This window comes from Triticum aestivum, chromosome 2B, assembly GCF_018294505.1.
Source record: "Triticum aestivum cultivar Chinese Spring chromosome 2B, IWGSC CS RefSeq v2.1, whole genome shotgun sequence".
Taxonomy (NCBI): Eukaryota; Viridiplantae; Streptophyta; class Magnoliopsida; order Poales; family Poaceae; genus Triticum; species Triticum aestivum.
Window position 1 is genome coordinate 642,020,625 of NC_057798.1, and position 24,628 is coordinate 642,045,252.

The following is a 24,628-nucleotide window of genomic DNA, read 5'->3' on the forward strand; positions in this document are numbered from 1 at the left end:
TACATAAGTGATCCAGAGAACCATTAAGTACAGAAGTTCGTCATGCATACCGAGAGAAGTGATCGATCGACCTCTCCTTCTCGAAGAGATTGGTCGAACAACAAGTTTTTGTATCATGTATCTGACGCTACTGGCTACATACATGTACAATATGTAAGATCTCTTAATTACAATCCCCTAGCAATTGAAATCAACTTCCACATGGTATTCTCCGGCTTTATTGATGACGTGGTCAAGAAAGAATCCCGTCAATTCCTCTTGAATTGCTTTCATGCGATCTGGTTCTAGGAGTTTATTCCGCATCTGCCACGTCTAATTTGAAGAAGGAGGTTAATTAATACATATATATGAATAAAACTCAACAGAAATGATGGTGTAATAAAATGAAATTGTGATTATTATTGCTTACGCACTTCATATTGTCTTTGAGAGTAGCCCCGCTTGTTTTTCAAAGTCGCGTTGTGGATGAACTCGCACACGTAGTATCCACAGAAATCATTACCTTGTTCCTGCCACAAGCACTTTACGAGAAATAGTGGTCAATCAAACTGATAATGAAGCATTATAAATGGCATTGATGAAAGTATAGCTATAGAATCAACGGGAGATGCGCGCAACTAGCTAGCCAGTAGTACTTACCACGGTGGTGCCGGCGACGAGATCGGCGCGGGAGATCGACAGCGGTGAAGACGGGGACGGGACGTGGCGGACCGTCAAACCTAGACAAATATTGAGGAAAATGGAGCTTGGAGGTCGAGCTTGGAGAGAAGAAAGCTTAAGTAGTGTGGCTCGGGCATTCCATCGAACACCTCGTGTGCATAGGAGGTGAGCTAGAGCACCACAAAGCTCTCTCCTCGCCGGCCACGAAAAACAGAGCAGTGAGAGTGCTCTGCTCGCGGGCAAGGGGTATATATAGGCAATTGGTCCCGGTTCGTGGCTTGAACCGGGACTAAAGGGAAGCCTTTGGTCCCGGTTCAGGCCACCAACCGGGACCAATGGTGGTGGGCCAGGACCAAGGCACATTGGTCCCGGTTCGTCCCACCAACCGGGACCAAAAAGTCCAGACGAACCGGGACCAATGGCCCACGTGGCCCGGCCGCCCCCCGGGGCTAATGAACCGGGTCCAATGTCCCCATTGGTCCCGGTTCTGGATTGAACCGGGACTAATGGGCTGACCTGGCCTGGACCAATGCCCCCTTTTCTACTAGTGGATGGGGTCATACGTATCTGAATAGTGTTTCAAAAAGAAGTATCGGCATTGCACAATTGGAAGTTTAATTTAGGATGAAAAATTATACGTACTTTCATATTAACTTAACCTGCAGTATGAAAGACTACTTAAAATTCCTGGCTGTATCAATTTCAGTGGCGATACAATGAACGGAGTGGTAGAGCCAGCGCAGCGTGTATGGAATACTTGGGGCATGCATATGTTGGTTCTGCTGAGCTTCACAGTCCAGGTCACGCTCCAAGTCTTTGCCGAAATCCGTCGGCGCAGAAGTTCCGGCATATTACTTGGCATTGTTTGGTCTGCATACATGCTGGCCGACACGGTGGCAGTATACACCCTCGGCCATTTCTTCACCACCAACAGTTCGGTTGAACATGTCCTTATGGTGCTATGGGCGCCATTGCTGCTGGTGCACCTTGGCGGCCAGGACAACATCACCGCCTTATCCATTGAGGACAACCAGCTGTGGCTACGCCACCTGCAGAACTTGGGCGTGCAGGTTGTTGCAACAGCCTCTGTCCTCTACCAGTCTTCCATGCTCAGCCACCCAGCCTGGCTCCGTGCAGCCACTATCCTTATGTTTATGGTTGGGGTTCTGAAGTACGGCGAGAGAGTATGGGCCCTCAAGCGGGCCAGCGGTGAACCCAGTAGGGGGTTCGTGGATATATTTCAAGAAAAGCAGTGGGAACAGGGGGCTGACAAGCTGTACCACAAGATGCAGATGAAGATCTCGCAGGTGTACGACGTCTTCTATGGCAAGAGTCTGGTCATGTTCTCACCGTACGGCATCTGCATCCGTGTCATCTGCCCGCTGGCCACTGTCGCGGCACTCCTTCTTTTTCATCTAGTCGGTGATAAAGATGGTTTGAATAGTATGGACGTCACTGCCACTTACATTCTGCTAGTTGGCGCCCTTGTCCTGGAGACCACATCAGCGTTTAGGCTCATATTCCCGAAGATGTTGAAAGGTAGATGGTGTGGCCGTCATCATGAATCTATCGAGGAGTTAATCTACTCATCTATGCAGAAAGCAGGGATACATTCAATGTATTGGTCAGGCTCTATGGGGCAACTAGACTTATTTGACATGTGCCGTCGGACGAGGAGCAGTCCACTCGGCAAAATAGCGACATGGATGGGGAGGTGGGGCCGGTGGATTAGGCTGGATTTCTCTTGGTCCATCCCCGTCCCGACAGAGATCATCCAGATGCTCATGGAGATGATGTCAGACGAGAACTTGGACCAATCATGGCCGGATGGTGGTGAAGCAACTCACCGTCTAGACCCCGAAAAGAAAACAGAAGAGGTAATCCTCAAGTGGCACATCGGCACCCAAGTCTACCTCAAGTGGTACAAGGAGCAACAAGCCGAGGAGATACATGGCTTCACCAAGGCAATAGAGGCGCTCTCCAATTACGCAGTTTTCCTGCTTGCAGCACATCCCCTGCCGCCTCCTGTCTTTCCTTATGAGAACCCATTCACACTGAAGAATATAATGAAATGTGCGAAACACAGATCGGCGGGCAAGCATCTATTGAGGTTACTTTCGAACCGTAACGCTAGGTACAATTATGGTTCTGACCAAATATGTTTTACTGAGCTCTATGGGGATTCCGTTGGTAAAACATTTGAGAGTGGGTTTCAGATTGGCGCACAGCTGATAACGGGTGGCATGAGTATTGACAAATCATTGGCCCTTTTTTGGATGGAAATGCTGAAAAAGTTAGAGCAGAAGTTGGGTGAGGATTTTCATGTCAAACAGCTCAGCAATGGCGGCGAACTGCTAACCTTCCTTACCATTCTCGTGCAAGAAGAAACCGAGTCAATGGAAGGGGATGAGACGCCATTGGCGAAGCCGACATGGCCAGTTATGAGCAGAGGCCGGAGGTAATCTTTTTTTGTTTTAAGTTATGAGTAGAGTATGATACCCGAATGCTGTCGAGGAAATATTTTGCAGTATTTCAATGGTAATTGGTTGTATGAAACATTAGTATTTTGAGTAATAATACAGAGGACAAACTGGGAATATGTATGATTTATTAAGCTCAATTATTACTTTATATTATACTAGCCGTCTATTCTACAAGCGCTTGCAGAACATTATATTACATCCCATCGATTCTACAAGCGCTTGCGGAACATTATTCTACACCCCGTCTATTAAATATCACCAACCGATGCTCCTACACCATGCGGCCGGCTGCCATGCCGGTTGGCGGTGGCGTGCAGCTCGACCCCGGGCGACGTAGACCCTCAACGTGTATGGGCTCGCCTCCCAAGGGCGCGTGTGGGCGCGCACAGGGTGCTCATTCAACGGCAGAGGCAACTGCTCGTGCCAGACGGGCGACTGCGGCGGCATGCTTGCCTGCAAGGCCTACGGCCGGCCGCCCAACACGATGGCTGAGTTCATAATCGGCCAGTTCAACAGCACCGACTTCTTCGACATTCCCTTCGTCGACGGCTTCAACGTGCCCATGGACTTCCTGCCGGTGCCGGACCAGGGAGGGCCAGGGTGCAGCAAAGGGCCACGCTGCGCCGCCAACATCACATCCCAGTGCCCAAGCGAGTTGACGACCCCTGGGGGTTGCAACAACGCGTGCACTGTGTTCAAGCAAGACAGATACTGCTGCACCGGGAATGCAGCGTAAAATTGCGAACCCACCAAATACTCGTTGTTGTTTCAGCAAATCTGCCTGGATGTCTACGACTACTCCATGGATGCTGACTGGAAGAAGAAGTTCACTTGCCCGTTGGGGACCAACTACCAGATCGTCTTCTGCCCACCGATCGATCTAAATACTTCTTCTCCAAGCACGGGATCATCTTCGTCCAGCAGAGGCCGCATTGGTCTGATTCTAGGTACTGTGGTCGGTTTCATCTTAATTGCCGGATTCCTCCTTTTTTTCGTGCATAGACGAAGAACGCGACAGCACCGGGAGATGGAGGAAGAGGAGGAAGAGTTTGGGAAGCTACAAGGAACACCAATGAGGTTCACATTTCATCAGTTAGAAGTAGCAACCGAGCAATTCAGGGACAAGCTTGGCGAAGGAGGATTTGGGTTCTGTGTTTGAGGGACAGCTTGGTGGGGAAAGGATTGCAGTAAAACGTTTGGATCAAGCAGGTCAAGGAAAGAAAGAATTCTCAGCAGAGGTTCAGAGTATCGGCAGCATCCACCATATCAATCTGGTGAAGCTAATTGGTTTCTGCGTGGAGAAATCACATAGGCTATTGGTATACGAGTATATGCCCAAAGGATCCTTGGATAGATGGATCTATTGTCAAGATGATAATATTGATCCTCCCTTGGATTGGAGCACGCGATGCAAGATTATCACTCACATAGCTAAGGGTCTCTCTTATCTCCACGAGGAGTGCACGAAAAGAATTGCTCATTTAGATGTAAACCACAAAATATTCTCTTAGATGACAACTTCAATGCCAAACTTTCTGATTTTGGATTATGCAAGCTCATTGATAGGGATATGAGCCAAGTGGTTACTCGGATGAGAGGCACACCTGGATATTTAGCTCCTGAATGGTTGACATCACAAATCACAGAAAAGGCGGATGTCTATAGCTTCGGCATTGTGGTAATAGAAATCATCAACGGAAGAAAGAATCTCGACCCTTCTCGGTCCGAAGAGAGCATGCATCTTATTACCCTTTTGGAAAAAAAGGTGAAGCATGATAACTTGGTAGATATGATTGACAAGACCAGTAATGATATGCAAGCACGCGAGCAAGATGTCATTCAGATGATGAAGCTCGCGATGTGGTGTTTACAAATTGATTGCAAAAGAAGGCCTAAAATGTCCGAGGTAGTCAAGGTCTTGGAAGGTACCATGAATGCAGAGAGCAATATAGATCATAACTTTGTTGCAACGAATCAAGGGAATTTTCGCATTGCTGACAATGCGGCTTCTTCAGTTCCACCTCTAGCCTCACATGTATCAGGCCCCAGGTGAAATAAGGCAAACCTGACTAGATAGGCAATAAGATTATGAGCCGGACAGGAAATTTTCCTATGAAAAGCAAAAGCCATGATCTGTTGTATTTTGTCAAACTACTTTACAATCTGAAGTGCCTATTCTTCACTTAATTTCGCTTTAATTGCTTTGTCCAGTTATCCATCTAAGAATTGCAAAAAAGATTAGAGTTACTGAACTTGAAATCAATAGCATGTCTAAAAATGCCACTTAAGAAATCAGAAAAATGCAAAGAATTAAGCAAATTGGGATTTTGATAGACAAACCAACACCGATCAATTAGTAGGTTCAGGTGGTTTATAGTTCTGCACAATTTCATTGTTATTTGTTATGAAGTTAGCGATGTATTTAGAGTTCTTAAGTATATGCAGATGGCACGGTCCCTCACTGAAAAAGATTAAAAGATGACTTAAATCTTTTGAATTAAGAGAATTGTTAAATTGCAAATATATTGGAAATGTGCTCTCTCTCTCTCTCTCTCTCTCTCCCCCTTTTTTTTGAAAGAACAAGAGTTCAGGACCGGGCATATAGCCCACCACCATATCGAAACCTCAGGCAAATCACTTGAGATAACTTACAATTTTGTTGGTTGATGGGAATTTTTCCTTTTCTGTCCGACAGCTAGAGGTTCTTTCTATGTTTTAAGCAGAATATTTAAGATTTTGAGCTCGTAAAGCTGTGTCGAAGGGATGAAAGCATCATTGCACTGAATGCAGCTACAGGGGCTGCATACTGCACCGGAACTATATTCTTGGAACTTTGGGACAATATCAAATGCTTTTAAAGCTATAAAATGATTTTGCTGGGACATGGAAATGGTGAATAAGAGGAAGCCCAATGACGGATCCATGATTTGATAACCAAAATGAGCTTTGTGAGAGAATAACCGAGCACCGGGCAACAACTGGATTTGACAAGCAAAACATGCCAATTCTAATGAACCAAAGCTAGAAATTGTACAGCTATAACGGTACTGTTCTTTGACATATGCACATCACTATATCAGTGATGCCAAGTTTATGTCACATTTGGTTTCTACTCAATTAGCTTCCATGTTGCAAGCTGCAACCATCAACCAGATAATGCGATGGCATTGCAGGAGATCATCCAATAATTTGCAATGTTATTAGTAGTTGGAAGGTGTGCAAGACGTCGCTGCTCTTAATTTGAATTGCGGCTCGTGTGGTTTTTGACTGAACCGCTCGTATGATTTATCCCCATTCAGCCATTCTTGTCCTTCAGGTGGCATACATGTGTGTCCCTAGTCTCCAGTGTGTGAGTTTTCAACGTCGAACGGTTGCCTGAGTGAGTAATTGACACGAGACTTACCTCAGTCGACGAGGATTGAGGGGGGATGAGACCGCTGGCGGCGACGAGGTTCCTCATGGGCCCCCTCTGCGGAGCCGGATTTTAGAGGTATATTCTAAGCATATGGCTATCCTTATCCTATCTCATCCCAGTTCATCCACAAACCAAACGGCTGCTATCCAGTAAAAATATGGCTATCCCTGTCCCTTGGGTGGCTATCCCGTGAACCAAACGCACCCTAGGAGCGGCGGGGCGGAGCGCCTGCAGACGGGACGAGGTGGAAAGATGTGATGCTAGGGAGAGAGGATTGACGGCGAGGAATGGCCGCGGCTCGTGCAAGAGGAGAGGCCATCGCGCAGTTCGCCGGCGCCGTCGCCGCGGACGGGGCACCGCTGGCATGGGTTGGTGGGGGAGGAAGTGTATGAGCTGGCCCGCCTCGCGCGGCCCAGTTGTCGTCAAGTACGCAGGAGAGCCCACTAATTGTCGCAGCGGAAACGTCCATTGGAGTTTGGGCCTCCATCTGGGCTAGAGGTCCAGGCTGCCTCGCTGGCATGTGCAGCCGCCGGCGAACACCGGCTCTCGCGACGGAAAGCTCCTCCTCGGGACGACTGCCGCTGCTCGCCGGAGTAAAGGGGAACGAACAACGTATATGTGTGGATATATATACCTTGCGACAGACTCCGAGCCAGCACGTTGTGTTTTTTGCTAGTAGAAAAAAATAGTACTCGAGCTCGAGCGATCGGTCGCACATAGCGTGGGCGTGGCGCGTTCTTTGTGGACCAACCCAGCCCAGCCTCAACAGATTGATAAAAAAAAATCAGATCGAGCCCTAGCCGGCCGGTCGACACGATGGCCAACCAACGCGCACGCCCCTGCCACGCCGCCGGCGACATCGCGGACGACGTCCTCCGCGACGTCTTCGCGCGCCTGCCGGGCCTGCGGGACCTCCTCCGCTGCGCGGCCACGTGCAAGCGATGGCGCCGCCTCGTCACCGACCGTGCCTTCCTCCGACAGGTCGGCCTCTGGCCGGAGACGGCGCGCCATCCGTCCGCCCTCGTCGGGATCTTCTCCCAGAACGCGCATCCCACCGGCCCGTCCGGTTTCATGCCAGGGGAACCCGGGCCCGGTTCGGCCCCGCAATTCCTGAGCCTGCAGCTGCAGGCCGGCGGCGACGGGCGTCTCGCCTTCGACTCGTTCGTCGCCGACGACGATGGCCTCTTCGACTTCGCGAGGCCGCTGGCGTCGCGGCGCGGTCTTCTACTCCTGCGCATCATACGGCCAACCCGCGTCCGTAACGGCATCGACCGCCAGCCGCTCCATCTAGCCGTGTGCCGCCCTCTGATCGACAAGAGGAGCACGCGTGTTCTCCCGCCGCCCCTGCTTGACAGCATGACACTCTTTGCCGGCGACCTTACCGGCTGTGCGCTTCTCACCGACGCGGACTACGGCGATCATTGTACTGCTAATTCGGACAACCACCATCGGCAACCGACGTTTCAAGTGCTCGTGATCTGCACCAACCGCGACTGGACCGTGTGCACCTGTACGTACTCCTCGGCCACGGGGAGTTGGGGCGCGCCCATCAAGTGTCTTCAGGTTTCCGGCAAGAGATGGAGGTGCGGGGCGCGAGCCGGCGTCGTCACCGGCGACACGGCGCATTGGCTGTACATGGATAACACAGACTTCTACACCCTAAGCATAAACGCCACCACGTCACACGTCTCCATGACCAAGATCCCAGTTAGTAGATTTGACGCTAGCATGCCGCTATCACATCCGCCACTCTTGTGTATCGCCGGAGAAGGAAGACTGTCCTTCGTTACCATACAAGACCACGGCGTTCTAGAGCTCTGGACCAGGCAAGAACAGAACGGCGAGTATGAGGCGGGCTGGCAACACTCTCAGCTGACGGATTTGGGGAGAAAAAAGAGAATAAGCAGTGTCTTCTTTGCAGAGAGCAGAGGTGCTTTGCTCGTTAACCTAGATGATACATCCATTACCATAGATCTCAAGAGTAAGGAAAAAATGCTACTAGTTGATCTGGAGGACGAGAAAATGAGGCATGTTGGCAACATATGTTGTTTTATGTTGCAAGGGCGTTGTAGTAGCACTTGCTGCAGAGGAGGGCACGAATATGATAGGACGTGTCCATCCAGACCCCCGGTTCTCTACGAGATAGATTTGGTATTTAGCCGCCGTATGTTACTTACCTCTTCTCAGCTAGGAGATGAGATAGGAGATCGTTAAACTCTGGAACACTCGCCTCAACAGTCGCTCTGTTGTGGCACCAGTTTTCTTCGAAATTAAGGAGCTTGCCGCTAGTTTTGATTCTTTTGTAATTTCTCATGTAAGCAGATCAGCTAACGGGCCAGCACACCTCTGTGCGCAACGGGCATGTAATGTGTCTGTAACCGAGAGCTGGATCTCTGAAACTCCAAGTTTTCTGGTTAGTAGCCTCATGGCTGACTGCCCAGCAAACACTTTTATTTGAATAAAGCTCAAAGTTCTCTGCAAAAAAAAAAGAAGAAGATGAGATAGGAACTGATTAATTCAGGACTATGTCAACAATAATCTTAGTGCAACGGAAGAGCAGCAGATTAGACTGTCTAAAGGGCCAGTAATCCAAGCATTATATACTCCCTTTTACTACATACGGATGTATGTAGACATATTTTAGAGTGTAGATTCACTCATTTTGCTTCGTATGTAGTCACTTGTTGAAATGCCTAGAAAGACAAGTATTTAGGAACGGAGGGAGTAGTAAGATACTAGGAGTACTTATTAAGTGGTAACAGTTTTGTGATGCTTCAGGTTATACACATATGTGTTTTTTGTTTGCAAATAGGAGTACATGTTATTGAAGATGAATTTATATATGGCTGGTGATATTCAAGAAACAAACATGCACTGTCAGATTTTCCTTTATTTGTTGGTTTTGTTTCTGTATTCGACTCTGGTCACTGTATTTGTGGTCGATGCAGGCTACCACAATGCCATTCGCCGACGAGCTCTTCCTCAACAGCTAGATCTGCCCCGTCAGCCTCTCTGTGATTCTGCTCTAGCGTCACAAGCCTCCGGCTTTTCACCAGCGCCTCGTCTCCGGTGGGGATGTTTCATCTGGAGTTTTTCTGTGTGGTGTGTGTGGTCCAGCCACACCGTAGTGGTTTTCTAGCAACTGATCTTGTGATCCTGGACTGGTACTAATCCTTACCGTTGCTCCTGCCCTTGGCATTCTTGGTAGATACAATCTCTGAATCCAGTGCAGGGGTGCCCTCCCCTGAACACGTCGTAGAGAACAACACCGTGAACGCTCAGAGAGATTCAGGGTCAGGGATCATCGATAAAGACTGGATTTGCTTACTGCGCACTCATGCATACTAAAGCATTTGCAACTTTCAAAACCAACACTTTTTTGCCAGTCTGGAAGGATTCAAGTTGACAGTGTGGTTGGATTAGACATGAGAGTCGAACCAACGTATGTTGTGGCAAGATAGTTCATGCAAACTATTTAAACAGGGGACAATGCATAAACACAACAACTTCAGAATGTTCAGCGTCTCACTGAAATCCTACGACGAATTGTTCAACGATAAGCAACAGATCTTTAAAACTACCTAGATCACAGATCGCGTTCTCAGAGCGTGACAGTTGCAACAAAATGGACATAAGAGCACCATTACAAATGAAACTAGGGTGGTGCCACGTACCACTCTGCATATTTGGAGGCCTAATTCTAATTGTCCTTGGCCACTCTAGGAGCTTTGCTTCGGTTGCGAGAAGCCAAGTCGCAAGGGCTGCTGCCACAGGGGCACCTGTCTCCATCACTTGCAACAGCTTCTTCGGTAGCTCTTTTGCTCTGACGGTGACGGAGTTCCTCAAGCTCACACTTCATGTTATCGACTTGCTGCTGGAGGGATTCAACGTCGTCCTGGAGTCTGTTGATGACTTTGATTGCATTCTGAGGGAACTTCTTGTCCAACCATTCGCTGAATTTGCAGTCTTCTCCCGAATGCTGATTAAAAAGGGAAATTTCATTGTGGATGTACTAATGCAGAGATTGTTCAGAGCAGTAATGATGATACAATCGTGATAAACATTTTCCCAAGGAAACTCACCATGAAGAGAGGGCAGCGGAAGAACCTTCGACCTAGGTCTTCGTTGCGCCTTGAAGTTTCGATGGTGCATGGTCTATCGTGCTTGCAATTTGGCCAGGTCCCATCATCGGATTCATCGGTTTCGTCTGGAATTGTTGTGTTATTGCTGTCAGTTGCATTGGGAGTAGAGCTTGTTTTCTTGACATTCCATCTGGCGAACAGTCTGAAAGCGCGAACATTACGGGCTGCAACATTTAGAAATGTCCTCCAGGAATCCTCCCCTATTATATGAATCAGTACATTGCATGGAGGAGTGCCAGGATCTGTCCTTGAATACACAAGGTGCTGCAAACTGAGCTCGTACGTTGCTTCATTCAATTGAAAAACCTTCATTACCAGGTGTCGCACTTGTTGGAATGGCTTATCCTTGAGCTCTGTCATCCGTCTGATCACAAATGGGCAATCAGGACTCACTTTTACCCCATCAGGTCCATGCCGAATCTTTCCTTCCGCGCGAAATAGCGTATATTCAGATGGGTATGACATCCTGCACACAAATATCAAGTGCATATTATTACGCCGCATCTTCCACCTTAAGAAATACTACCCACATCCCCTAGCATTTTCGAGACTTTTTGGTTCCATTTCTTCTAAACTAGGGAGTACCTAGAACTCATCTAGATGAGATATAATTTGGTCTCATTCACTTTGAAAACAAGAACAAATACAATCCACGTCAGCACACACGCATCTTATAGCATCACATCCAATGGCTATAAAAGATGAATGAGACCAAATTATATCTCATCTAGATGAGTTCTAGCAAAACTGTCTAAACTACCCCCTCGTCCCGTAATATAAGATCGTCTTGCAAGCTACGATCTTATGTTATGGGACGGAGGGAGTAGATCGCTACTACAAACAAATCTATCAGCGTTCCGTGACATTCTCCATCCATGACAGTAGCAACTTCTACAGTTTCTTCTCCAAGATTTTAATTTGTTTTGCATGACATAAGAACCCACAAGGTAGAGGAAAAACTTTTCTTCTACTACTTCACATCGAATGGAATCGATTCTGAAACCACATTTAGACAACTTTACAACGATTTGGAAGCGGAAACCAGATCTGCTCTGTTCGGCAGTTATATCCACACTTGTCAAGCTCTTTTCTACTCTAGCATTTTTTTCCTTTCATTTCCCACTGCGGTAGAAGAAAGCACCGGATCCGAGAGAAGCTCACCTGGCTGGCTGATGATGTGGCTCCGAGCAATGGCGGAACCACCAGATCTGGAAGAGCCCGTCTCTTGCTTCTTCCCTACCAGGAACCTTATCCAGCTTCTCTTTTTCCCCGGATGAGATGAACCGAGATATTTTTCCTCACTGGGCGGCGGTCCTTTCTATACAGCCCCGATGGGCGAGCTGCCGCCATCCTCAATGGCGGCAGGTGCCACGCCACCGCACCCGTCATACTGGCTGCAGGTGCCGTCGGAAAAATGCAGGGCGGGGGGCAGCCACCTGAACGTACGTGTATGCGGAGCAGAGATGGAGAGGCCCCGACCACGGCCACGCACGGCATAGAAAAGGCGAACGGAGTCATTTGCCGTCCAGCGTCGGCAAAAATCACTGTTCTGACCCATGAACGAAACAATATCATAAAATAAAAATGTTGACGAAAACATTTCACCCAGCTGGCCTTTTTATGTAGCAGCCGGGTGCGATGATGGCCAATGTAGTGTGGCGCCTATCTGTCGGCCGCTACACAAAAAGATCAACAAGGTGGAATATTTTCGCCAACAGTTTATTTTGTGCTATTGTTTTGTCCATAGATTAAATTTGTCCTTTTTGCCTCCGACGTCCATGTGTATGGTCGCCGCGTCCAGCCGTGACACCGATGCATGTGAGGCGACAAGACGTAGGTGGTATTCTCCGTTCACAAGTCACAACTAGTACAAGATATTATAGCCTTTTTTTATGAAAAAATCACATCTATTATAATAATTCATCGAAAATACAAAACACCTCAAATAATAAAAATAACATCAAGGTCCATGGACCATCGAGCGACCATTGCTGCCGCCAGAACAAGCCGCTGACACGCCGATGTCGCCACTTTCATACCGGAGCCAGCCTGACCTTGTTCATAACAGTCGGGAAGTGTTCGTGCACGTGGACCAGCGTCCCGGAGCCGTAGTCGTTGTCGTTGAATCCTTGAATTGATTTGAAGAATTTGACATCAAATATCGCCGTTACGTACGCACAACGAGAAACCCTAACCTCGTCACCCCGAGGAGCTGGCAGGAATCTACGCTGGAGCTTCGTCTAGTCGGAACGGACGAACTTGAGGAGGATCGAAGCCGAGAAGACTGACTCGAAGAAGAACCGATGCTATCCGTTCAAACGTCGCCCCTATGAGGACTAAAACCCTACCTATCTACTAGCCGGACCCGAGGCACCAGAAATCCCCTTCCCATCACCGGTTGCCGGAGTGGCAAGCGAAGTGCGAATCCATGGGCTCGCCAACGAAGATCGAGAGGAGAAAGACTTTTCTTATCCGCCTTGCGAGAGGAGAAAGAAAAGCACAAAGGTCTCATAATTTACAATATGTTATGACCTGCCTCAACAACAACGACAACAAATAGTTTTTTTTATAAAGAAGGGCTCTTCCTTTCCGATTTCCATTAGAAAAACCATAGTGATTAAAAATGAATAAAAAAACCGAACATGTTAAAATTCATGCCTCGAGAAAACTTGAATGTCCTGGTGAATTTGAAGCGGCAACCATATATTACAGAAATAGGAACTGACATGAAAGCTAATGTATGACTGAACATGATGAAAAAACAGTGACCAAAAAAACTTGCAAGTCCTGGTAATTTTGAAGCAACATATGTTGTATAAAAAACAAGAGACATATCTGTTGGAAATATGCCCTAGAGGCAATAATAAAAGGATTATTATTATATTTCTTTGTTCATGATAGTTGTCTTTTATTCATGCTATAACTGTATTATCCGGAAATCATAATACACGTGTGAATACATAGACCTCAATATGTCCCTAGTGAACCTCTAGTTGACAGGCTCGTTGTGATCAATAGATAGTCATGGTTTCCTGGCTATGGACATTGGATGTCGTTGATAACGGGATCACATCATTAGGAGAATGATGTGATGGACAAGACCCAATCCTAAGCATAGCACAAAGGTCGGTTAGTTCGTTTGCTAGAGCTTTTCCAATGTCAAGTATCTCTTCCTTAGACCATGAGATCGTGTAACTCCCGGATACCGTAGGAGTGCTTTGGGTGTACCAAACGTCACAACGTAACTGGGTGACTATAAAGGTGCATTACAGGTATCTCCGAAAGTGTCTGTTGGGTTGACACGCATCGAGACTGGGATTTGTCACTCCGTGTTACGGAGAGGTATCACTTGGCCCACTCGGTAGTGCATCATCATAATGAGCTCAAAGTGGCCAAGTGTCTGGTCACGGGATCATGCATTACGGTACGAGTAAAGTGACTTGCCGGTAACAAGACTGAACGAGGTATTGGGATACCAACGATCGAGTCTCGGGCATGTAACGTACCGATTGACAAAGGGAATTGCATACGGGGTTTTGATCGAATCCTCGACATCGTGGTTCATCCGATGACAACATCGAGGAGCATGTGGGAGCCAACATGGGTATCCAGATCCCGCTGTTGGTTATTGACCTGAGGTCGTCTCGGTCATGTCTGCATGTCTCCCGAACCCGTAGGGTCTACACACTTAAGGTTCGGTGACGCTAGGGTTATCAGGAAGACAAGTATGTGATTACCGAATGTTGTTCGGAGTCCCGGATGAGATCCCGGACGTCACGAGGAGTTCCGGAATGGTCCGGAGGTAAAGATTTATATAAGGAAAGTGGTTAAACGGACACCGGAATGTTTCGGTGGCATACCGGTATTGTACCGGGGCCACCGGAAGGGTTCCGGGGGTCCACCGGGTGGGGCCACCCCTCCCGGGGGGGGGCCACATGGGCTGTGTGGGAGAGGGAGCCAGCCCCTAGTGGGCTGGGCGCGCCTCCCCACCTAGGCCCATGCGGCTAGGGCAAGGGGAGGGGAAACCCTAAAGGGGGCGCCCCCCTAGCTTGGGGGGCAAGCCACCCCTTTTCCCTCTCCCTTTGGCCGCCGCCCCCCTCTAGGGTTTCCCCTAGAGGGCCGGCCCCCTTGCCCCTCTCCTCCTATATATAGAGGGGTGAGGGGAGGGTTGCTGGACAACACAACTCAAGGCGCAGCCCCTCCCCTCCCCAACACCTCTCCTCCTCCGTACGTGCTTGGCGAAGCTCTGTCGGAATACTGCTGTACCAACTGCACCACGCCGTCGTGCTGCCGTTGGAGCTGCCTTCCTCAACCTCTCCTTCCTCCTTGCTGGATCAAGACGGAGGAGACGTCGTCCGTCCCGTACGTGTGTTGAACGCGGAGGTGCTGTCCGTTCAACACTTGGTCATCGGTGATCCGAATCACGACGAGTACGACTCCATCATCACCATCCCCTTGAACGCTTCCGCACTCGATCTACAAGTGGTATGTAGATGCAAACTCTCTCCCTTGACTCGTTGCTTAGATGAACTCATAGATGGATCTTGATGAAACCGTAGAAAATATTTTAATTTTCTGCAACGTTCCCCAACAGTGGCATCATGAGCTAGGTCTATGCGTAGTTCTCTTTGCACGAGTAGAACACAATTTTGTTGTGGGCGTAGATTTTGTCAACTTGCTTGCCGCTACTAGTCTTATCTTGCTTCAGCGGTATTGTGGGATGAAGCGGCCCGGACCAACCTTACACGTACGCTTACGTGAGACCGGTTCCACCAACTGACATGCACTAGTTGCATAAGGTGGCTGGCGGGTGTCTGTCTCTCCCACTTTAGTTGGAGTGGATTCGATGAAAAGGGTCCTTATGAAGGGTAAATAGAAGTTGACAAGATCACGTTGTGGTTATTCGTAGGTAAGAAAACGTTCTTGCTAGAACCCAATTGCAGCCACGTAAAAGATGCAACAACAATTAGAGGACGTCTAACTTGTTTTTGCAGCAATTGTCATGTGATGTGATATGGCCAGAAGTTGTGATGAATGATGAATGATATATTATGATGTATGAGATCATGTTCTTGTAATAGGAATCACGACTTGCATGTCGATGAGTATGACAACCGGCAGGAGCCATAGGAGTTGTCTTTATTTTGTATGACCTGCGTGTCATTGAAGAACGCCATGTAAACTACTTTACTTTATTTGCTAAACGCGTTAGTCATAGAAGTAGAAGTAGTCGTTGGCGTGACAACTTCATGAAGACACGATGATGGAGATCATGGTGTCATGCCGGTGACAAGATGATCATGGAGCCCCGAAGATGAAGATCAAAGGAGCTATATGATATTGGCCATATCATGTCACTACTTTATATAATTGCATGTGATGTTTATTATGTTTATGCATCTTGTTTACTTAGATCGACGGTAGTAAATAAGATGATCCCTTACAACAATTTCAAGAAGTGTTCTTCCCTAACTGTGCACCGTTGCTAAAGTTCGTCGTTTCGAAGCACCACGTGATGATCGGGTGTGATAGATCCTTACGTTCACATACAACGGGTGTAAGACAGTTTTACACATGCAAAACACTTAGGGTTAACTTGACGAGCCTAGCATGTACAGACATGGCCTCGGAACACGGAGACCGAAAGGTCGAACACGAGTCGTATGGAAGATACGATCAACATGAGAATGTTCACCGACGATGACTAGTCCGTCTCACGTGATGATCGGACACGGCCTAGTCGACTCGGATCGTGTAACACTTAGATGACTAGAGGGATGTCTAATCTGAGTGGGAGTTCATTCAATAATTTGATTAGATGAACTTAATTATCATGAACTTAGTCTAAAACCTTTGCAAATATGTCTTGTAGATCAAATGGCCAACACTCATGTCAACTTGAACTTCAACGCGTTCCTAGAGAAAACCAAGCTGAAAGATGATGGCAGCAACTATACGGACTGGGTCCGGAACTTGAGGATCATCCTCATAGCTGCCAGGAAACAATATGTCCTAGAAGGACCGCTAGGTGACGCTCCCGTCCCAGAGAACCAAGACATTATGAATGCTTGGCAGTCTCGTGCTGATGATTACTCCCTCGTTCAGTGCGGCATGCTTTACAGCTTAGAACCGGGGCTCCAAAAGCATTTTGAGCATCACGGAGCATATGAGATGTTCGAAGAGCTGAAACTAGTTTTCCAAGCTCACGCCCGGGTCGAGAGATATGACATCTCTGACAAGTTCTATAATTGTAAGATGAAGGAAAATAGTTCTGTCAGTGAGCACATACTCAAGATGTCTGGGTTGCACAACCGTATGACCCAGCTGAATATTAACCTCCCTGATGAGGCAGTCATTGACAGAATCCTTCAGTCGCTCCCACCAAGCTACAAGAGCTTTGTGATGAACTACAATATGCAGGGGATGGTAAAGACCATTCCTGAAGTATTTTCTATGCTGAAGTCAGCAGAGGTTGAAATCAAGAAAGAACATCAAGTGTTGATGGTCAATAAGACCACTAAGTTCAAGAAGGGCAAGGGTAAGAAGAACTTCAAGAAGGACGGCAAGGAGGTTGCCGCGCCCGGTAAGCCAGTTGCCGGGAAGAAGTCAAAGAATGGACCCAAGTCTGAGACTGAGTGCTTTTATTGCAAAGGGAAGGGTCACTGGAAGCGGAACTGCCCCAAATACTTAGCGGATAAGAAGGCCGGCAACACTAAAGGTATATTTGATATACATGTAATTGATGTGTACCTTACCAGTACTCGTAGTAACTCCTGGGTATTTGATACCGGTGCCGTTGCTCATATTTGTAACTCACAGCAGGAGCTGCGGAATAAGCGGAGACTGGCGAAGGACGAGGTGACGATGCGCGTCGGGAATGGTTCCAGAGTCGATGTGATCGCCGTCGGCACGCTACCTCTACATTTACCCACGGGATTAGTTTTGAACCTTAATAATTGTTATTTAGTGCCAAGTTTGAGCATGAACATTGTATCTGGATCTCGTTTAATACGAGATGGCTACTCATTTAAGTCTGAGAATAATGGTTGTTCGATTTATATGAGAGATATGTTTTATGGTCATGCTCCGATGGTCAATGGTTTATTCTTAATGAATCTCGAGCGTAATACTACACATATTCATAGCGTGAATACCAAAAGATGTAAAGTTGATAACGATAGTCCCACATACTTGTGGCACTGCCGCCTTGGTCACATTGGTATCAAGCGCATGAAGAAGCTCCATGTTGATGGACTTTTAGAGTATCTCGATTATGAATCATTTGACACATGCAAACCATGCCTCATGGGCAAGATGACCAAGACTCCGTTCTCCGGAACAATGGAGCGAGCAACCAACTTGTTGGAAATCATACATACCGATGTGTGTGGTCCTATGAGTGTTGAGGCTCGCGGAGGATATCATTATGTTCTCACTCTCACTGATGACTTGAGTAGATATGGGTATGTCTACTTAATGAAACACAAGTCTGAGACCTTTGAAAAGTTCAAGGAATTTCAGAATGAGGTAGAGAATCAACTTGACCAAAAAAAATAAAATTCCTACGATCAGATCGTGGAGGAGAATACTTAAGTCACGAATTTGGTACACACTTAAGGAAATGTGGAATCATTTCACAACTCACGCCGCCTGGAACACCTCAGCGTAACAGTGTGTCCGAACGTCGTAATCGCACTCTATTAGATATGGTGCGGTCTATGATGTCTCTTACCGATTTGCCACTATCATTTTGGGGATACGCTCTAGAGACAGCTACATTCACTTTAAATAGGGCACCGTTTAAATCCGTTGAGACGACACAGTATGAATTATGGTTTGGGAAAAAACCTAAGCTGTCGTTTTTAAAAGTTTGGGGATGCGATGCTTATGTCAAGAAACTTCAACCTGAAAAGCTCGAACCCAAGTCGGAAAAATGCGTCTTCATAGGATACCCTAAGGAAACCATTGGGTATACCTTCTACTTAACATCCAAGGGCAAGATCTTTGTTGCCAAGAACGGATCCTTTCTGGAAAAAGAGTTTCTCTCGAAAGAAGTAAGTGGGAGGAAAGTAGAACTCGATGAAGTACTACCTCTTGAACGGGAAAGTAGTGCAGCTTAGGAAAATGTTCCTGTGATGCCTACACCAACTGAAGAGGAAAATAATGATGATGATCAAGGTACTTCGGATCAAGTTGCTACTGAACTTCGTAGGTCCACAAGGACACGTTCCGCACCAGAGTGGTACGGCAACCCTGTCCTGGAAATCATGTTGTTAGACAACGGTGAACCTTCGAACTATGAAGAAGCTATGGTGGGTCCAGATTCCAACAAATGGCTAGAAGCCATGAAATCCGAGAAAGAATCCATGTATGAAAACAAAGTATGGACTTTGACTGACTTGCCCGATGATCGGCGAGTGATAGAAAACAAATGGATCTTTAAGAAGAAGACGGACGCGGATGGTAATGTTACCATCTATAAAGCTCGACTTGTCGCTAAGGGTTATCGGCAAGTTCAAGGGATTGACTACGATGAGACTTTCTCTCCCGTAGCGAAGCTTAAGTCCGTCCGAATCATGTTAGCAATTGCCGCATACTATGATTATGAGATATGGCAGATGGACGTCAAAACAGCATTCCTTAACGGTTATCTTAAGGAAGAACTGTATATGATGCAGCCGGAAGGTTTTGTCGATCCTAAGAACGCTAACAAAGTATGCAAGCTCCAGCGATCCATTTATGGGCTGGTGCAAGCATCTCGGAGTTGGAACATTCGTTTTGATGAGATGATCAAAGCGTTTGGGTTTATGCAGACTTATGGAGAAGCCTGCGTTTACAAGAAAGTGAGTGGGAGCTCTGTAGCATTTCTCATATTATATGTAGATGACATACTTTTGATGGGAAATGATATAGAATTCTTGGACAGCATTAAGGCCTACTTGAATAAGTGTTTTTCAATGAAGGACCTTGGAGAAGCTGCTTATATATTAGGCATCAAGATCTATAGAAATAGATCGAGACGCCTCATAGGTCTTTCACAAAGCACCTACCTTGATAAGATTTTGAAGAAGTTCAAAATGGATCAGTTCAAGAAAGGGTTCTTGCCTGTATTGCAAGGTGTGAAATTGAGCTCAGCTCAATGCCCGACCACGGCAAAAGATAAAGAAGAGATGAGTGTCATCCCCTATGCTTCAGCCATAGGATCTATTATGTATGTCATGCTGTGTACCAGACCTGATGTAAACCTTGCCGTAAGTTTAGTAAGTAGGTACCAAAGTAATCCCGGCAAGGAACATTGGACAGCGGTCAAGAATATCCTGAAATACCTGAAAAGGACGAAGGACATGTTTCTCGTTTATGGAGGTGACGAAGAGCTTGTCGTAAAGGGTTACGTCGACGCTAGCTTCGACACAGATCTGGATGACTCTAAGTCACAAACCGGATACGTGTATATGTTGAATGGTGGAGCAGTAAGCTGGTGCAACTGCAAGCAGAGCGTGGTGGCGGGATCTACATGTGAAGCGGAGTACATGGCAGCCTCGGAGGCAGCGCATGAAGCTATTTGGGTGAAGGAGTTCATCACCGACCTAGGAGTCATACCCAATGCGTCGGGGCCGATCAAACTCTTCTGTGACAACACTGGAGCTATTGCCCTTGCGAAGGAGCCCAGATTTCACAAGAAGACCAGGCACATCAAGCATCGTTTCAACTCCATCCGTGAGAATGTTCAAGATGGAGACATAGAAATTTGCAAAGTACATACGGATCTGAATGTCGCAGATCCGTTGACTAAACCTCTCTCGCGAGCGAAACATGATCAACACCAGAACTCTATGGGTGTTCGATTCATCATAATGTAACTAGATTATTGACTCTAGTGCAAGTGGAAAACTGTTGGAAATATGCCCTAGAGGCAATAATAAAAGGATTATTATTATATTTTTTGTTCATGATAGTTGTCTTTTATTCATGCTATAATTGTATTATCCGGAAATCATAATACACGTGTGAATACATAGACCTCAATATGTCCCTAGTGAGCCTCTAGTTGACTGGCTCGTTGTGATCAATAGATAGTCATGGTTTCCTGGCTATGGACATTGGATGTCGTTGATAACGGGATCACATCATTAGGAGAATGATGTGATGGACAAGACCCAATCCTAAGCATAGCACAAAGGTCGGTTAGTTCGTTTGCTAGAGCTTTTCCAATGTCAAGTATCTCTTCCTTAGACCATGAGATCGTGTAACTCCCGGATACCGTAGGAGTGCTTTGGATGTACCAAACGTCACAACGTAACTGGGTGACTATAAAGGTGCATTACAGGTATCTCCGAAAGTGTCTGTTGGGTTGACACGGATCGAGACTGGGATTTGTCACTCCGTGTTACGGAGAGGTATCACTGGGCCCACTCGGTAGTGCATCATCATAATGAGCTCAAAGTGGCCAAGTGTCTGGTCACGGGATCATGCATTACGGTACGAGTAAAGTGACTTGCTGGTAACGAGACTGAACGAGGTATTGGGATACCGACGATCGAGTCTCGGGCATGTAACGTACCGATTGACAAAGGGAATTGCATACGGGGTTTTGATCGAATCCTCGACATCGTGGTTCATCCGATGACAACATCGAGGAGCATGTGGGAGCCAACATGGGTATCCAGATCCCGCTGTTGGTTATTGACCTGAGGTCGTCTCGGTCATGTCTGCATGTCTCCCGAACCCGTAGGGTCTACACACTTAAGGTTCGGTGACGCTAGGGTTATCAGGAAGACAAGTATGTGATTACCGAATGTTGTTCGGAGTCCCGGATGAGATCCCGGACGTCATGAGGAGTTCCGGAATGGTCCGGAGGTAAAGATTTATATAAGGAAAGTGGTTAAACGGACACCGGAATGTTTCGGTGGCATACCGATATTGTACCGGGGCCACTGGAAGGGTTCCGGGGGTCCACCGGGTGGGGCCACCCCTCCCGAGGGGGCCACATGGGCTGTGTGGGAGAGGGAGCCAGCCCCTAGTGGGCTGGGCGCGCCTCCCCACCTAGGCCCATGCGGCTAGGGCAAGGGGAGGGGAAACCCTAAAGGGGGCGCCCCCCTAGCTTGGGGGGCAAGCCACCCCTTTTCCCTCTCCCTTTGGCCGCCGCCCCCCTCTAGGGTTTCCCCTAGAGGGCCGGCCCCCTTGCCCCTCTCCTCCTATATATAGAGGGGTGAGGGGAGGGCTGCTGGACAACACAACTCAAGGCGCAGCCCCTCCCCTCCCCAACACCTCTCCTCCTCCGTACGTGCTTGGCGAAGCTCTGTCGGAATACTGTTGTACCAACTGCACCACGCCGTCGTGCTGCCGTTGGAGCTGCCTTCCTCAACCTTTCCTTCCTCCTTGCTGGATCAAGACGGAGGAGACGTCGTCCGTCCCGTATGTGTGTTGAACGCGGAGGTGCTGTCCGTTCAGCACTTGGTCATCGGTGATCCGAATCACGACGAGTACGACTCCATCATCACCATCCCCTTGAACGCTTCCGCACTCGATCTACAAGTGGTATGTAGATGCAAACTCTCTCCCTTGACTCGTTGCTTAGATGAACTCATAGATGGATCTTGGTGAAACCGTAGAAAAAATTTTAATTTTCTGCAACGTTCCCCAACAATATCATGGTAACTAGAAAAAAGGTTATGACTGATGAACATTTAGGCAAAGTGAGTACCCAAAAAAACATGTAGATTTTGGTAATTTCAAGCAGTATGCATGATGCGAACAAGTGATCTAGCATGGTAATTATCATGAAAAAGGGTATAGAGTCCTGATTTTCCAGCAAGTAATTTCAAGCAGTATGCATCGAACAAACTGGTACCCTAACCAAAAATCTACACTACCTCTGACACTCAATCATCAAGGGAACAAAACTGAATTTGGTGTTCAAGTGCGCCTATACTAATACAGTACAACTTAAATACTCAATCATCGTCGTATGAATTTGGAGTATAGGAGCTATAGCCTAACAAAGCTATACTAATCCAACTCATATTGGTTGTACTAGTTCGAGCCGGACAGAGTATCCTCATCGTGGTTAATTCCAACAGTTACTTGCATATACTACCTCCGTCCGGGATTAGCCGGACAGAGTATAAATCTAGGGCTAGTCTTCAAGTCAGCGCCCGATAGCTAGCATACCCACGAACGATGGAAGCAGTCTTGTCCGCCGCCGCCGTCGACGCGGTCAGGGCGACAAAGAACGACGCGCGACAGAGGTCAACCGCTGCAGATGCCACCGCCGCCCATTGGTCTGGCCTGCCGCAGGACCTCCTGCTGCAGATGCGTGCGCCGTGCCTGCTCTACGCGTGCGATGAGTACGGGCCCAACGACGCCGCTCTGTACTGCCCCTCCACCAACGCCACCTTCCGCGTCCCCTTTCCGGGTCCTCCGCACGAGAAGCGGAGCTTCGTCTTCTCGTGTCACGGCTGGGTGTTCGCCACTGACGAGGCCGGCGACCCGTACCTCCTCAATCCCGTCACCGGCGTCCAGGCCGCGCTCCCGCCGGTCAAGACGATCACGGTCCGCGGTGAGAACTTCTACGACGATGAAGGCAAGCATGTCTTGGACCTCGAGTGTGACGACGAGAACGGAGACCCGAAAACCGGCAACCTCTGGGCACGAGAGTCGGAGTATGCCCGGGTCGCCATCTCCCCCGCAGCCGAGGTGGCCGCATGCACTGTCCTGATTGTGCACGTGACGGGGGTCGGACGCTCTTGTTCGCCAGGCCGGGCGACAAGCGATGGACACCGCTCCCCGACTTTGAAACCTACGTCAAGGATGTTCTTTACAACGACAAGGACGGCTTGTTCTACGTTCTACACAATAAAGGTTCCATCTCTACTTTGGATCTCAGTGGACCTTCGCCGTCGGTGACCAAGATGATGCGAAGCGTAACAAGAGGGAGCGTTGCCAATATGTACCTCGTGGTCACGCCGTCAGGCCAACTCCTGCAGGTGTGGAGGATGCTGGATAACATAGATGTTCCGCTCAAGAATCGTCTGTCATACAAAGACATCGTGCGCTTCGCGCTCCATGGTTGCATTGATTTGGCATACAAGAATGGCAGCGACAAGCACACTGAAACCACGGTCAATGACCAACAACCGATTGATGTTGAGGAGGATGAGCTGCCTGATAATGAGGTCACCACAACGGAGGTCCTAGTCTTCAAGGTTGACACGGATAGGCAGAAACTGATAGAGCTTCGGGACATTGGAGACTGCATGATCTTTCTTGGGTTCAATGCCGCCGTGTGCCTTTCCTCTAAGGACACAACATTAGAACCAAACTGCATCTATCTCACAGACGATGTCGACTCTCCATCATATCACCCCATGTTGCGGAAAGATCTTGGTATCTGGAACATCAGGAAGAGGAGTATGCAGAGCATTCGTGATGCGTGGCCAATTATGCATTCTAGGCTAGATTTACCGGCTTCAATTTGGATCACACCAAGTTTAGCTACCGGAGCAGAAAAACAATACTAGAGGGTTAGGGTATTTACTAGGCATGTGACTGGATTTTTACAAGCCAGACAACAATTCGCAATACGCTAGAATTCACCAAGCTTTGTTCACTTAGTTTCTACCCAAATCGGGATTTTGATCACACCCTAACTTTTGTACAAAAGGACGTAGAGTATGTGCTACCGTTGCAACCATTTTCATTTCGCACATAGTATCTTGTTTCAATCCACTTTTCCTTTGTTGATCTATATATTGTGTTTATGTCCCATGTAATTAAGCTGGCATAGTTGTCAACCAGTCCTCCTGTTGGAGTTACTCACAAAGAAAAAACAGTTCTCCTGTTGGAGCTGAACTGATGCAAGATTGTTCCGGTTATAGAATCAAGTAGCAGCGCTCTATCAGGATTGTTCCGGTTAGATGCATATGCCT

General features: G+C 47.7%; 2 protein-coding genes and 1 pseudogene across 2 annotated transcripts; 2 read left to right on the plus strand and 1 right to left on the minus strand.

Moving 5' to 3' along the window:
* Positions 1–1,538: 1,538 nt before the first annotated feature.
* Positions 1,539–5,197, plus strand: LOC123039353 (uncharacterized; annotated as a pseudogene).
* A 2,166-nt stretch (positions 5,198–7,363) lies between these two features.
* On the plus strand, positions 7,364–8,772 carry LOC123039354 (uncharacterized). The gene has a single exon (XM_044462557.1). It carries the CDS (start codon positions 7,375–7,377, stop codon positions 8,770–8,772), a length of 1,398 nt encoding a protein of 465 aa, XP_044318492.1. The 5' UTR covers positions 7,364–7,374.
* A 1,276-nt stretch (positions 8,773–10,048) lies between these two features.
* LOC123041867 (uncharacterized) lies at positions 10,049–12,157 on the minus strand. The gene is made up of 3 exons (XM_044464418.1): positions 11,862–12,157; positions 10,641–11,166; positions 10,049–10,537 (listed from the first exon to the last, which is right to left on the minus strand). The coding sequence occupies exons 2-3, from the start codon at positions 11,163–11,165 to the stop codon at positions 10,259–10,261; spliced, it is 804 nt and encodes a 267-aa protein (XP_044320353.1). The 5' UTR covers position 11,166; positions 11,862–12,157; the 3' UTR covers positions 10,049–10,258.
* Positions 12,158–24,628: the final 12,471 nt, after the last annotated feature.

Bases quoted from the DNA above. Each gene is read 5' to 3' on its own strand.
- LOC123039354 (XM_044462557.1), top strand. From the start codon at position 7,375: ATGGCCAACCAACGCGCACGCCCCTGCCACGCCGCCGGCGACATCGCG.
- LOC123041867 (XM_044464418.1), bottom strand. From the start codon at position 11,165: ATGTCATACCCATCTGAATATACGCTATTTCGCGCGGAAGGAAAGATT. The intron at 10,538-10,640 runs GTGAGTTTCCTT...CTTTTTAATCAG, and splicing joins TCCGCTGCCCTCTCTTCATG to CATTCGGGAGAAGACTGCAA.